Here is a 14498-nt window from a genome sequence, read left to right on the forward strand (position 1 = left end):
GTGATGTTAAACTGGTGCATGTTTAAACCTATTTCAAACATACTTCTAATGGATGTGTCTAATTCTTAGACAATGTCCCGCTAATGTTGACAATATGTTACTGTAATTTTGACAGCTGGATCTAAATATTCACATTATATCTGTTTCTCTCTCCCTCTCTTTCTTTCTCTGCGTGTGACTGCGTGCGCTGCCTGGCCCCATGTTTTGTTTCTTTTACTGTTGCCTGTAACCCATCTTTACTTTTTTCATGGTACTGAATTTGCTTTTGTTGCATCCCCATCTAATACATGGGACTATTGCCTGCCCCAATGTAATTTGATGTTGTACCGTAAATGCTGTTGTGGTCATGCATTATCATTTTGCATGTTTAATGGTGGGACATTTGCCATTTTGGTTCGACTGTGTTGTGACAATTTTTTTTTTTACTTATCTGTTTGGTGTACCGTACATTTTGTTGTGGTCGTGCATTTTGATTTGTTTGTCTGCCCTTAACCGTGTGTGTATTTTTGCGTGTGTGTGATATAATGTCATATATTTCCGGTATATTTGTCTGTTTTCTTCACGTGTACCGTAAATTTTGTGTTTTCCCGTGTTTTCTGTGTGTGGATGATGTGAATGGTCACTGCAGAGGTTCGAGACTCACAGGGGGATGACATGCATGCGCCCGTGCTGCTAACACCGCCGAGGACTAGCCCACTAACCCTCTGCAAGCGCTCGCGACATGACCGACGTGCTGGTAAAAACACATGCAATTTTACCATTTATTTTGTACAGAACTTTCCCCTTTTGGATTTCAATTCTTTGTTTTTACAGCTACAAGTTCCAAAGTTGGTATGCAGCCAAAGCTTACAGTACTGTATTACATAGAGGTCGACCGATATAGATTTTACTAAGGCCCGTGCCGATTTTTGGGGATTTTTATTGGCCGATGCCGATATACTGCCGATATTTCCAAATGTCTGGTCGATAATCCTGTAAATCATGAACACTTCGCAACTCCAGCAGTGGCCGATTTTACTTTATTACTCTAGGTGATTCAGTCATTCTGTCCCAGGTTTGATTAGTTGCTGTTAGCATTAGCATGCTGCCGTTAGCATTAGCATAGATACAGACGGCATCATGTCATAGAAGGGGGGAAAAAAAGAGTCTTTTGGGATTCTTATTTTTTACACATAAAAAAGTAAAGTGTAAATCGGGCCCATATGGATATTTTCACAGCAGATTGTCAGTAGACGTAAAAAAAACGGCAGTCGTAGCTAGCGCTAGCTAACCGTTGGCACTAGCACGATGCTAACATGAAGCATTGTGTTAGCATTCTCCGTTATTTATGTATATATGGGCTGTTGAACCACTTTGCTCCTCTCCATGTCTTTGTATCTTTATTTAGTAGAAAAACTATATTCATAATTCATGGTTGGTTAGAGTATTTTTTGAAGAATTCGAGAAAGTAAAAATTTTTCTCCAAATTGTTTTCCCCCTTAACTGTTTTTAAACATGACCAGCGATTACAGAGATGCCGTCTGTATCTATGCTGCCAGGCATTAGCATTCTGTTGCTAGCCGGGGCATTTTGGGCGCCGATCAAAAATTTAATTGCAGAGGTTAAAACAAGCAATTTACTCCACGTTCTGAGCTTCAAAACGACATGCAGCATGTCTATATTGACTGAGGTTTAGAGAAAATTATATTTAACAAACTTGTAGCTCACCAATTTTCATTGCGATGTTTCTCTGTTCCCCTGAGGCCTAGGGAGTTACGGGAAGTCTCTATCACTTTCCCGGAGATATCGGCTTTTTTCTGCGCCAGATTGGCCGATAGCCGATATTGTAAAATCCCCAAATATCTCTCTCTATTATTATCCAATCTATCATTATTATTGCTGTTTCCTAGAATCAATACATTTTAGTCCTTTTTAGGCTTCCCATTTAACCAATAACCTAGTAGTTGTATATTTAGGATTTTGCTGAAGATTTCTATCTACTTTTCCTCGGTTTGACATTCTCTGTGTTGTTGATTTCACTTCCTTGTTAGAAATGGGTACAGGATGTGACATAGGAAGAACGCATTTCAAAACTGTAACGGATCAACCATATACTGTACATATGGGCAGTTGTTCTTGAAAAAAGGAATACCCCATTGTCCCTACTTAAACAATAGTCTACTTAGTCTACTACTAGTAATCGTCTACTACTACACGGACTGCACTATCAGCTATCCTTGGATTAGTTGTTTTAATACTATACTACTACTGCTATTATAATTTACTCCCTGATCATCAATATTCCAATATAACTTCCCCTTTTCCATATTATTATTTTTTTTTTTTGTACAAGCCACAGAAGTTACATTATACAGTATATCTTTTTATTGCTTGTATGATGGGCCAACAATAGCCCCAATATGTTATTACTACCATGGCAAAATAATCACATTTTCATACCCAATTTAAAACATAATCAGTTCTTCCCACTCCTTCTTGCTGAATGACTTCATTTACTCGTAATTACGGCTTTACAACTTGTCGAGGAGTGCCGCTCTATTATGAGCACTGTGGTTTCCTGTTGCCTGGGGGCTAGAGCTGTGAATTTAGTCAACTTTGCTTTCTTTTTTGTCAAGCTTTTGGGAGGCAACGACATGTCCAGAGCTGTCCAGAGAATGCACTAGTTATTTTTTCTCCCCTTTTTTCTTTTTTTTTTTTTTTTCCACGGAGACACCAGAACTGATTCATCAAGTTTCGGCACTTGAATTGGGAAGCTATGAGTGTCACAACCGTTTCCTGCCTGCTGCCGCGGCTGTCTTGTGCTTCACGCATCATCATTTGGGATATTTTGTTGTACGTATTGGCGTTGAACCTGTTGGAGGAGGACAGTGGTTGATGGATACGGAGGAGCGGTGAGCTGGATTCTGGCAGGAGACTCTAGTCTAAATTTGATAAGGTTGGCAATGCTTGGTTACGTAGTAATAGTAGAGTTATAGTGTTTTTGTTGTGGGATTATTGGTGCAAGATGTTGTGGGTTTGCCGTTTTTGCATGAGCTTGGTTCTTCAAAGTTTAGTTGAGCCTCAAAATGTTGCAGTATCTATACTTTTATGTCACTGCTATGAGACGCGATCAGAACGGCCATAAATCCAATTATTGCACTTCTTGTTTACAGTTTCACTAATTAAAATGGTCTTTGTTCATTGGTGAAGCTCAGAGTTGTAGGTCTCATTTGCAATAACAACGCACTGCTGCTCTCTTAATCCGAGAAGTCCATTGTACAGAGGAGACACAGCCTCAGACACGATTTGTCTCCTCTGTACAATGGATGACCAGCAAACACAAACAAGCGGCCGGCGGGCCAAATCAGGCCCAGCAGAGCTTCCGTTTGGCCATGCTGCCGCGGTTCTCCACCTTTGGTCATAAATTATTACACTTATTAAATTAAGTATGCCCACAATTGTTCGTAAATGGCTACATATATTAAAATGGAATGCAAATAGAAAATGTATTTGTAAATAGCTTTACGAGACGTGCCGGTCTCCCTAATGTCTGTCGAGAAACTGTTTAACCTCTTAAAGGAACAGGCCACTGATTTTCCATGCTGAGATGTGTTCTTACCTGAGCTTAGACGAGTTGATCCGTACCTGTCTGGTCTTTGTGCGTGTCCGTGGAAGAGCTTGGTCACTTCTAACTTTACCCCCGTTTGGAGCTATAGGAATATGCCGGGAGAGGCCAATTGCTAACAACATCTTTGGTCTTTTTGCGTGACTGAGGGCCCACAGTTCTTCCATACTGAGAAATGTTCTTACCTGAGCTTAGACGAGTTGATACATACCCGTGGAAAAGCGTGGTAGCTTCCAACCTAACCCCCGTTTGGAGCTATAGGAGTAATAACGCTGTGCTGGGAGAGGCCAAATGCTAACAACATCTTTGGTCGTTGTGCGTGACTGAGGACACGCACAAAGACCAGGTACGCATCAACTCATCTAAGCTCAGGTAAGAACATATCTCAGTATGGAAAAATGGTGGCCTGTTCCTTTAACCCCCGCCTTAACCCAGCACATTTTCCCCAGTTCATTCATTGTTTCTTGTTGAGTTTTCGTCACGTGTTTGTCACCTTTTTGACGCTCTTTGGTCCCTTTTTTTGTTATATTATTGTTGCTTTTCGGCATTCGCTGTAATATTGACACTTTTTTCCAATAAGCCTTTAGATTTGGGTAAAGCCAGACTGGAGAAAATGTCTCGGTTCAGGTGGGGGTTAAGAGATTAATTACGTTCTAATCAAGACATGTTTGTGCGTATCCCGACAGCATTATACTTATCATTACATACTTATTTTGTTTACCTACTTCATTCTTGTTGTAGTCGTGCATTTGTGTGTATTTTTTGGGTGTGTGAAATAGTCATATACTATTCATATAATATATTAATTCATTTTCGTTCTGAGTGCCGTATATATATTGTGATGGTTTTGCATTTTGTTTTTGTGCATATTTATTGTGGGTGAAATCCTCTTCCGGTGTGTTTTACTTTCCCTCATGTTTGTGTGTGAATGGTCACTGTTCAGAAATGTTTTTTGTTATTCAGTAGTAATTCATTTTCAAGAAAAATCAGCAAGTTTATGTACGTTCTGAATTAGGAAGTTGCGATAAACAGCTAACCAGAATGCAAATTAAAAATGAAGCATAAAAAAACAACCTTTGGCCCAGTGATATAAGCCCTTGAAAATATCAGTGCTAAGGTGTCCGAAAGCTCTTGAAAAATTGAGGGTAGAGTATTTTTAGCGCTCTCTCTGCTCCTTCTCTACTTCACCCAAAGTCAACAGTGGTGTATATACAGCGTAGCATATCTCTGTCTCAGCTTTTGTCTGTTTAATATTTGGTCACGTTGCTTGAAATGCCTGATTGCATTGGGGAGGAAATTCGGCTCGCTGTGTTGAAACAGTTTCAACACTGCATTTGAAAGCTGCCTCGTCATCAGCCTTCACAGTGGGCTGGCTCTCTCAGTTCCTAAAAAAAAAAAAAGAAAAAAAAAGAAAACGGCGTTTGACATTTAGCTTTGAATACCCGGTAAAGGCAATTTCATATGATTATTGTCCGATTTCGGGGAAGAAATCGAGGAAAAGTTGAGGTGAGTGTTGATTTCCGAATTGGGGTTTAAGAGCCTTTGGATGACACATCGGATTTGGAAGCACTGTGATTGCAATTAGATTTCCATTTCGTCATTACAAAAATCTGAATAAATTTTGCGTTGTTGTAACATGTCCGAGAGCATTAACATACGAGAGAAGGCTGAAATAGGAGCCGCTAAAACTGATACAAGAATCACATGCGTTTCAGGACATGTTTGGAGAAGTGTAATCTACTGCAGCAGGCGAGACGAGACATTTTATTGCCTAAAGAATTGCAGCCTTTGTGTCTAAAATGCCTTGAGCGTGTTGCATTATCTGTGTTTAATCTTTTTTTGTGAAACAGTGTTTAGACCTCCATGTGGGTGTGCTTGATGATGCCGTGTTGTAAAAGGATTAAGAAACAGGGCGTGATCAGATTGGAAAAAAAAACAAGATGTTAGTCCATTTCTGCTTTGGTCATAAAATGGTGTCGAGGGATGCACCGATACCACTTTTTCTAAAACCGATACCAGTACTTTAACTTAAGCACTTGTGACACTTGAATACAAGGTATTTTCTTCACACATACTTTTCGAAGTAGTATATAGGCTAGGGCTGGGCAGATCTACATTTGTCACGATCTGATACATATCACGACACTCAGTGGCTGATCCGATACGTATTGCGATACAGTAAGTAATTATAAATATGTTAACCTTAAAATGTGTAAAAAGTTATGTGTCCAAAGTTTATAAACCAAATGCTATTTGACATTTGACATATTGAAGTGTTAAGATTGACAAGTGCATTAAAACAAAATGTAACAAAGTGCCGTGTAACTGTTACGGGAAAACAAAGGAGTGATGATAAAAATGCCTCTAAACATAAGCAGCACAAAGTATTGTGATCCGATATTTTGTCCCAGCCCTAATAAAGACTGTTCATAGACTGTTTTTTAGTTACTTAACTCATTTACATTTCCTTAAAGTAAATCGGTTTGTGGTATCAGGACCACATTAATGAGTATGAGTATGAGTACAAGCATGTGGTATCAAGCCGATACCCAATACTGGTGCCGGTGCATCTCTAATGATGTCGATTCTCATCCATCTGGGGCGTTGATTCAACCTTATAGATTTAACACAAGACAACTGGACTTGCACTTTTGGACACACCCGATACTTCACTCTCCATCCAGAGCATACTCACTCACAGCAGTTTTTTTTGGTGTGTATAAAGATGCTTGTTTGTATGGAAGCGTTTTTTGTCAAGTGAGTCATGTGACAAAATGTTGGATAGCGTTTCAAAACTGTCAAACTGAACCTGAATTGAAATTACAAAGCTATAACTACAATCGTCTATCCTGCCTTTCTCACTTTTGTAGGGAGGCAACAGGAATTACTGCAAAAAATGCACAAAATGTAGCAGCATCTTAAACCATAAAAATAGCTATATTTCTATGTATATTGCCTAAATTGCTAGCAAAGGATTAGCAACTGTGATTAGGTTGATTGATATTGATCGATTGATATAAAAGTCTTTTGGTGACTGAAAGATGCCCCGTGTAAGGGTTTTCAACTTTCTGTGTGTATGAAAGTGCTGCTGGACAAAAAAGCAATTTAGTTTAAAGGATTTTCTGTATTGGAATACAATTGGTTTTGTCCTTTAGGATATGGTAAAAGCAGACATTTATCCAAAAAACACTGTTTTTAAAGCCTTTTAAACAGTCATAAAATGTCAGGCTAGTGGGCATTTTTTACAGTGAAGTGACAGTTTTCCTCCCTGAGAGTTGTGAAACCTGGTTTTAACTCAGTCCCTGTGACGAATTTTGATGTTGTAAATGCATTAGGAAAGTTTGAGATGAGTTTGGACCTGAACATAGCAATTTGAAATTTGAGTGAACCTGTTTCTTTGTACAATCAGGCATAGCTCCTTTTAAGGAAGTCCAAACTTTTAAAGATAGATATTGATCAGTTTTTGCCTCCGTTAAGTCCATGGAAAGCTGTCTCTTTTGCTCCAGTATGATGTCGACTGTCCTGCGTTTCCATGGAGAGATAGATAGATAGATGGATGGATGGATGGATGGATGGATGGAAACACAGACCACTTGGACAAGATGATTTGCTAGTTCCACCACCTTGTGAATGCCCGATCTCCTCACATTTCGGAAGCAAAGGGTTGTGCCTGGTTAGTACCGAGACAGGGGAGTGTGAGTGAATCCCAGGTGTTCTCTGTGAGAGCGAGAGAGGCTGATTGCCTTCAACTGTAGCATAACACAGATGGAATGAGTGAATAGCGCACACAATAGTGAAGACTTAGTTTTCAGTGTGTTGTGAATGGTTTTGTTTCACAGTCTTTCCAGACACAGACGAGCTCCCTCTGCAGGTGTTTTTTACAACTACAATTCAAAACGACACATTCCTAGATTTTAGATTATCTGTAATTAAACCACTGGAAATACAAAGACGCCCCAAAGTGCTTTAAAACGGCAGAGTGAAGCAAATTTCTTTTATGGTGATTTTTTTCCGCTCATTCCCTATTTGTCTGTTTCTGTTGGTTGTTTGTTTGTTTGTTTTAAATATTGTATCTACAATCATTGGATGGTTACCATATGGATTCTTTGCCTTTTTCCTGTGGTCGGTTACTGATATGGACTTGGAATTGAACCAGTAACCTTTCAGTATCAGGAAAACCCTTTTCTCTCCTCGCTCTTGTTGGGATGAGGTTGTTCCTGTTTGTGGTGGACTCTGTGTTTCAAGGCCAAAGCACAGGAGGTTTTCTTTCAAGCTTAGGGCATGATAGCTCATCTAGTGTGGACAGTAGTCATATATGGAAAATGTCGTTCTTAAAAAACTGACCGAGATGATACTGCTATCCTTTTAACAGCTGATTAGATCATGCAAAACGTCATGTGCTCAATTGGATGCTGAGGAGTACCAGGTATAGAGAATAAAGAGGGTAGGCACAACTGTAAATTTATAGTGAATACTCAACATGGCCCAACAGAAGCTAACGATTCTAGGTAAGAGCCTTGGAATCACAGAGAAGGGGGAACATCTATTGATACGGTCCATTTGTACTCGGAGGTTGGTATTGTGTGGGAGGTTTTGGGTTTCCTGCTGTACTGGGAAAGGCAGACGATCCTCACAAGCCCCGAGTAAGGGAAAACCACATGGCGACGCTCTGTTTTAGCTACAATAGTTTTACGTTTCTTGTGTTCCTGCGCAATAGTTGAGCCTCTGCGGTTATAAAATGGACTGTTTGCTTTGCGATGCTAAAGGTCCGACACGCAACACGATTTTTATGCCCGATTTTGATACAATTCTCAGTTGCCCCAGGTCTTCCTGAGCTGGAGGGGGATGGGCGTGGCATCATGATGGTGGCGCTCCATGGTGATGTCCGTCATCCTTCACGATGGACGATGATATGGGCTAGACTCACGAAACGTGTAATGTGGGCGGGAGAAAGACACGACTAATTGAGACTCCAGTCGCGGGAAATCAAACATGTTTGATTCTTAAGCCCGGTGGATGTTGGCGTGGATCCAGAGCAGGTGTACGGAATTTGAAACCATCAAGGAGCTGCACAACATATCGCCAAATGATTGTCATTGCAATATCTGATGAAGCAATATCCATATCATAAGAAGTCATGATGTATTACAAAATCATAAAATCTGACTGAGATTTACACTTCTTTTTGGCTCATTCCAGAAACAGAAGGTGGCTGTCATGACGTTTCTAATTTACTTTCACTTTATCCTGGTTTTGGTCCTAATTTTGTCATTTTTTAAAGTTTTTTTTATTAAATTTGAATAAAAATAGGATTTGTTTTTCCTCTATTTGTCCCCCTATTTAATCGATCATACTGTGTTTGGTAAAATGTTGCAATAATATTGTCATCAAGTATCGTTTTTGTTTTATTCAAATCAGGCTGCCCTACTTGGAATATCATCAATCAACCCGCAACCTTTTTTTTACTCTTTACTTCATTGATACAAAACAAAATCCAGACATCAGAAGCTCACATTTTTTGTGCAAAGGGCATCGAGTCATTAGTTCTGGTCGTTAGCTTCATTGAGTTAGCTCAATTGGTCTGAAAGGTTTTGGGCTAAATTGGGTGAAGACTCGTGGGGCTATTTAAAGCTCTTACCACGGTTTAGTAATACTTTTACATCAGCTTTGAGCGTGTTTTACTGTCGATATGGGTCCTCTCGTCACATTGCTAGAGGTAAATCTGTGTCGTTTTGAAGCTTTGCATGTGGATGTCGTTTCAGCCCTTGTTAGCCCGGCTTTGATTAATTTCGGGCAGATAAGGTCTAGGTTTTGTTACTGTGCCTTTTTTGCTGTTTGCGTGTTTTGGTATGTGTGTCCTTAAAAGGAGAGGAGAGGGGATGGAATTAAGAGATGATCCAGGCTGTCGCTCTGGTCAGAGTCCTTGGCTGTGTCACTTCTCTGTGCTCAGGATTTACGGACATTTTCAACATGCTCCAGTGATGGGATTTATGGCTCGTTAATGGGAGCCGAAGCGTTGAGATCTGTTCTTTTCAAAGAGCGAAAGGATTTCTTTCTTTTTTTCCTGAGAGCTAGTCACTGACAGGCACATTATCCAAGTTTAGGATCTTCCAAAGCAATGCTAAGGATGTGTCCATTAAATGCCATGTTCCAAGAGGGTTTACAATGATTCATAAATGGTCAACGGGCCAAATGTCAGACCCCTGATCAGGATTTCTCACAGCTGCCCTCGTGAGGTTCCAGCTTCCAAAGGCCTACGCTTTTGGATCGGCTTCATCTGAAAGACAAGGTTATAACATTTGTCCCAAAGTATCCTTAGATGATGAAGGAAGGAGGGACTTTATTTCTACATCGTTTTTCACAGACATGGTTTGTTACAAAAGGACAATTTCACTCCAGACTAGGGATGTCGAGATTAGACGCTTTTTCGATAATCACGATTATAAAAGGCCATGGTGTGTTAACCGTTAGAAGTTTAGAAGAGGCCAAGTTGAGCACGGAAGGACGGGCTTCCCCATGGTTACATTCACCCAAAGAAACAATTAAAGTCAGTGTGGGACCACGTTGGGTATCAAAAAGATGACCAGATGTTGTTGTCGCTGATGGGCATCCCACACGTCATTGGAAAGGCACCGACACGTCAAATACAAAGCATCTTCAAGATAATCCTTCACTGTATTTGTCCAAGTCAAGGAAACAAACTACATAATTCCCAATAAAGTTGTCCAAAGTTGTCTTGTAGAGCACCAAACCGCTTACGCTTCTATTGGATCCGGCGAGTGCTCCTACAGGTTGTTTGCAAAGTTGTCCAAATGTTCAGAAGTAGCCACCGCAACTAGTTGAGGACGCACACAAAAAGCAAATGCGCCCCCCCTCTGCTGGAGAGGAAATGAAACAAAAACAGTGCACACACACGAGGCTGCCGGCTGTTCAAGCGTGTCCCGTTAGTTCACTTAAAACGAGACCTTTCCTCAGTCTGTTCATCAAAATATCTGTCAGATAACTAAGCAGGACAGCATAAGTTTTGATAACATAAGCCTAACCTGGACTGGATTCTAGCCTAATAATAATACAGTATATAGAATAAAAAAGTAACTATTTTATTTCTATAAACTGGTGAACGTTTACAAGTTCAGGTATTACCAGGCATTAGAAAGATAAAAACAATGAATCTCTTTTTCTGCACAATTGTTCATGTAAAACAGAGAGAGATAGATATGTGGTCCTTCACATCAGTAACATGCCCTCTTCTGTCTCTTCTATCTACCCGCCCAGTTGTGAAAGTGAAATGTCTCTTCACTGAGATACAGCAGTGTTGAACAAGTCCAGACAAGAGCTGAGGAAAGATCCCCTTCTTTTGTTCTGGCATAAGACAGCCTTTCTTTGCCCTGAGCAGTGGATGAGAGACTTGGAGGACAAACTCGACAAGGGATGACAGAGGAGTGTGTGAACTTTTATATAAGTTGTTGCGTTTGCGCTTGTGCTTGAAATTTGTTTTGATTGCGAGATTAGATCACAAGAGGATGGCACAGCTTTAGAATCCAACCAAAGAGCTGCAAAGAGAGCAAAGGAAAGAAACTGACGGAAGCGAGGCTTTATAGCGAGACTGTTGTTCCCTCATCAAAACATACCAGGAGTTATGTTACGAGCCATTCACATATGTTTTCATCGCCGGTGACCAATCTCGGTGCAGCAGCAGCAGCTTTGAACCCTTTTTACCCCAAGCTCCACCCATGATCCTATATCGCCATGAAATGCTGTCCTCACCTTGCAATCTCTTGCAAAGTTTATCCCTCTATCACAGAGCACCAATTGGCAAAAACACCCACAGGAGATTCACTATTAGACATCAAAGGGCGGGGCTTAGGGACAGTAGACTTGTTGAATTAGGAAGACCTGGAAGAATTTGTGTAAGCCGTTTGAGATCATTATAACATGTATAAAATGTAAAATAAAGATCAAGATGTGTTTGAGATTACAACGAAATACCTGTAAAAAATATGTAAACTATAAACATATCATTATCACTCAAATATCTGGATTGGTCGATCTCCAATGCTTCCCAAACTGTGGTGCGGTGTATTCCATGTCTAATCCCCCTATGTTTCTGCCTCCTAATCCATCACTCTGGCTCTGACCTCCAGTGCTGCCTGGTGGTGAGATTTTAGCACCATAATCTCTCCCGTTAATTCATAAATGAGCTGCTAATGACTTAAACCCTGCTGGCACCACAGCTGTGAGTGTGTGAGGCAGCCTGGCTATTTCTAACTGGGATATAAATACGTTTTCGCTCGCTTTATTAGTCTGGTGAAGAATGTATGGTAAGTATGAAGTATTGAAGTATTTGAAATTTGTGCTTCCATTACGTCCTTGTTAATTTCCACCACCGCACAGTGGAAGCCATGCCCGCACCCTTGTTTTGCCCCGGGGTAGTCGCGGCTTGTAACTTGAGAGTATTTACTGTAGTGTGCAAACAGAGCTCCAGTGAACTTTATGAGCATTATGTGAAAATGGAAGTTCAAAAGGCTATGCTATTTTTTTTATGCCAACGCCATAATGTTAATGCTAATGGACAGGAACTAGCCTAAATGTTTACTTTAAAATACAAATCAGTCTTTTTAGACTTCTACTTCCACGTTAGCGATTGGTAAAAATGGGCTAGCACATGTGGCTCGTGTGTGTATTATGTAAATCTGTGGTAATGAAATACATTTACTACTGCTATGAAATAAATTGATTACATCAGCTGCAAAGTGGATTTAGAAGTAAGGAAGGAGCCGTCCCACCATCCCAACCAAGCTCCAAGACGAGTAAACATCTGAGAAAATTGTTATAGAACTGTTATAATTGGGCAGATAACAGGTTATACTTTTACGGGACGATGCTGGGAAAGAGGGGTAACATACAGTATCTTTCCGGACAAAATGGGAGACTTGACAGCTATGTAAGGCCTTTGCCAAACTTGTTCTGATTCTGATTAAACTATTTCCCAGCATGTTTGCCGGGTTGCGATTGTTGACGTCCATTTGAACCAACAACAGTAAATTCAAATGAAAGACCCTCCTCTATATATTTTGACCAGACTGTGTGTCTATATAAAAGTTTGAATTCATGAATAGTTTGACATTGCTTGCGTTGTCCAATTTGTTCCAAAGTTTTACTCCTACTTATTTTCTAGACGCAGACGTGATTCTGACTGAATTAAGAATACTATCCTGTAAAAACCTTTAAAACATATATAATTATAATAAAAAGTAAGTTGTGCTCTTGCGTTGGAGTTACCTAATTTGATGTTGAACAGCTCTGTAACACATGACCTCAAAATCTCCCACTGAAGCTAGTCTGTTTGGTTTGTGCACTTCAAGGAAAGACGCTAAATGTTGTTAGCTAGTTTAGCGCACACTTGCTAGTTAGCAGGCAAATATTTGTGTTGTGTCATCCGTTTTGCTAACCATACCTCAAATGTGTACAATGTTGAAGTGTAGAGAATAATGTTTATTTGTGAGTCACAAGACAAAAACGCCACCCCGACTGAACTGCTACAAGTTCTGAGTTTAAGGTATGATACTTTTGTACACGCACTTTATCAAACCTAGCTTCATCCTTCATGTGTTTGCAGTCTTTTGTTACGTGTTTAAGAACATGATGCAAAGTGCACCCCTGCCCCGTCATGGCCATCTGCTACTTATTCTGATCTACGACGAGTGGACATTTACAATACGACTGCTTTCTGAGTTTTTAACCATGTCATAATGTTATTTCCTCATCAATAATGGACCTGATGACGCTTTTTAGCATTGTTCATACAGCTTTGAGCGCAGAACTTTCTAAGCAGTAATGCGCTCAAACTTTGACTATTCCGCCACTATTGAGTTGTCAGTGCACAGTTAGGTGAAAATAAAAGCTTGCATTTTCAATTTGAGAGATCATTTCCACTGAAGCAAGGCAACTCTAAGGGGCCTATCTCACCAACCTGGAGACTAGTTGGAGACTAGAGTCGCTGCTAGTCATAGAGATGTCTATGATACGTCCCTGTACAATAAGGCGAGTTGCCAGGTAGTCTCGGTAAAAATGTAGATTTCAGTTGAGTCTCTGCATGGTCTACGAGAGGTCTCAAGCTGCTGTGGCAATGTTGCGAACACTATTTGTTGTCCTCAAACTGTGAGACGTTTCTATGATGTCCCCACAATGTCTCCGAGACCTGTCGGATAACAAGGAGACCCCGAAGTGTCGCATGGAGTCTCTCTGAGATCTCCTTGAGATCCGGCAGGTCTCGGGGACATTTCAGGCAAGGAAATGCAAGGAAATAGCATTTCGTACATATGGCAACTCAATGTGCCTTACAAAAGAAGATGTGCAAAATTACGACCAGGTTAAAGTTAAGGCAAAGTACATGCATAAAAACATCAAGACATCGGAAGTACACAATACACCAGGTCAGGTGTTGGATTTTTTCTTGGGGACAGGAAGGACGACCGGCCAGTGGGGCTGAGGAAACGCATTGAGAGAGACGCAGGATGATGGGGGCGTGGTTAGGGAGGGGGGTATGTGTGTGCAGTTGTTTACAATCCTGGAAGTCAGTGTTATACAAAACATGAGCCAAGGAGCTCAGGCCTTATCTGGTTTAGCAGGTACGTCACAGAAACGTCTCACAGCTTGAGGACAACAAATAACATTCGAGACCATGCAGAGACCAAATGGAGGCTATATCAAGTCTCCATGCAGTCTCAGTTGAAATCAAACCTGTTTGCTTTCACCGAAACTACCTGGAGACTCGCCTTTACTCCAGTGGATGTTTCAGAGACATGACCGTGACCAGCAGCAACTCCAACTAGTCTCCAGGCCGTTGAGATAGGCCCCTAAAAAGAAGACATAAAGAGTCCTCTCCATGCAG

The 14498-nt window shown here is 40.6% G+C and overlaps 1 protein-coding gene across 3 annotated transcripts in view; it reads left to right on the plus strand.

Moving 5' to 3' along the window:
• rgs19 (regulator of G protein signaling 19) overlaps positions 1-14498 on the plus strand; it is a 39213-nt gene that overhangs the window by 9413 nt on the left and 15302 nt on the right. The window contains exon 2 of one of the 3 annotated variants that reach the window (XM_079558084.1): positions 629-736. The exons of 1 other annotated variant lie outside the window; for it this stretch is intronic. In XM_079558084.1, the coding sequence (XP_079414210.1) occupies positions 722-736 (15 nt within the window). In that variant the 5' untranslated portion in view covers positions 629-721. Of the gene's footprint in view, positions 1-628; positions 737-4764; positions 5111-14498 lie in introns of those variants that run through there. One more of the 3 variants, XM_079558083.1, reaches the window with a different exon arrangement.

This window comes from Gobius niger (genome assembly GCF_951799975.1).
Source record: "Gobius niger genome assembly, chromosome: 6".
Lineage (NCBI taxonomy): Eukaryota > Metazoa > Chordata > Actinopteri > Gobiiformes > Gobiidae > Gobius > Gobius niger.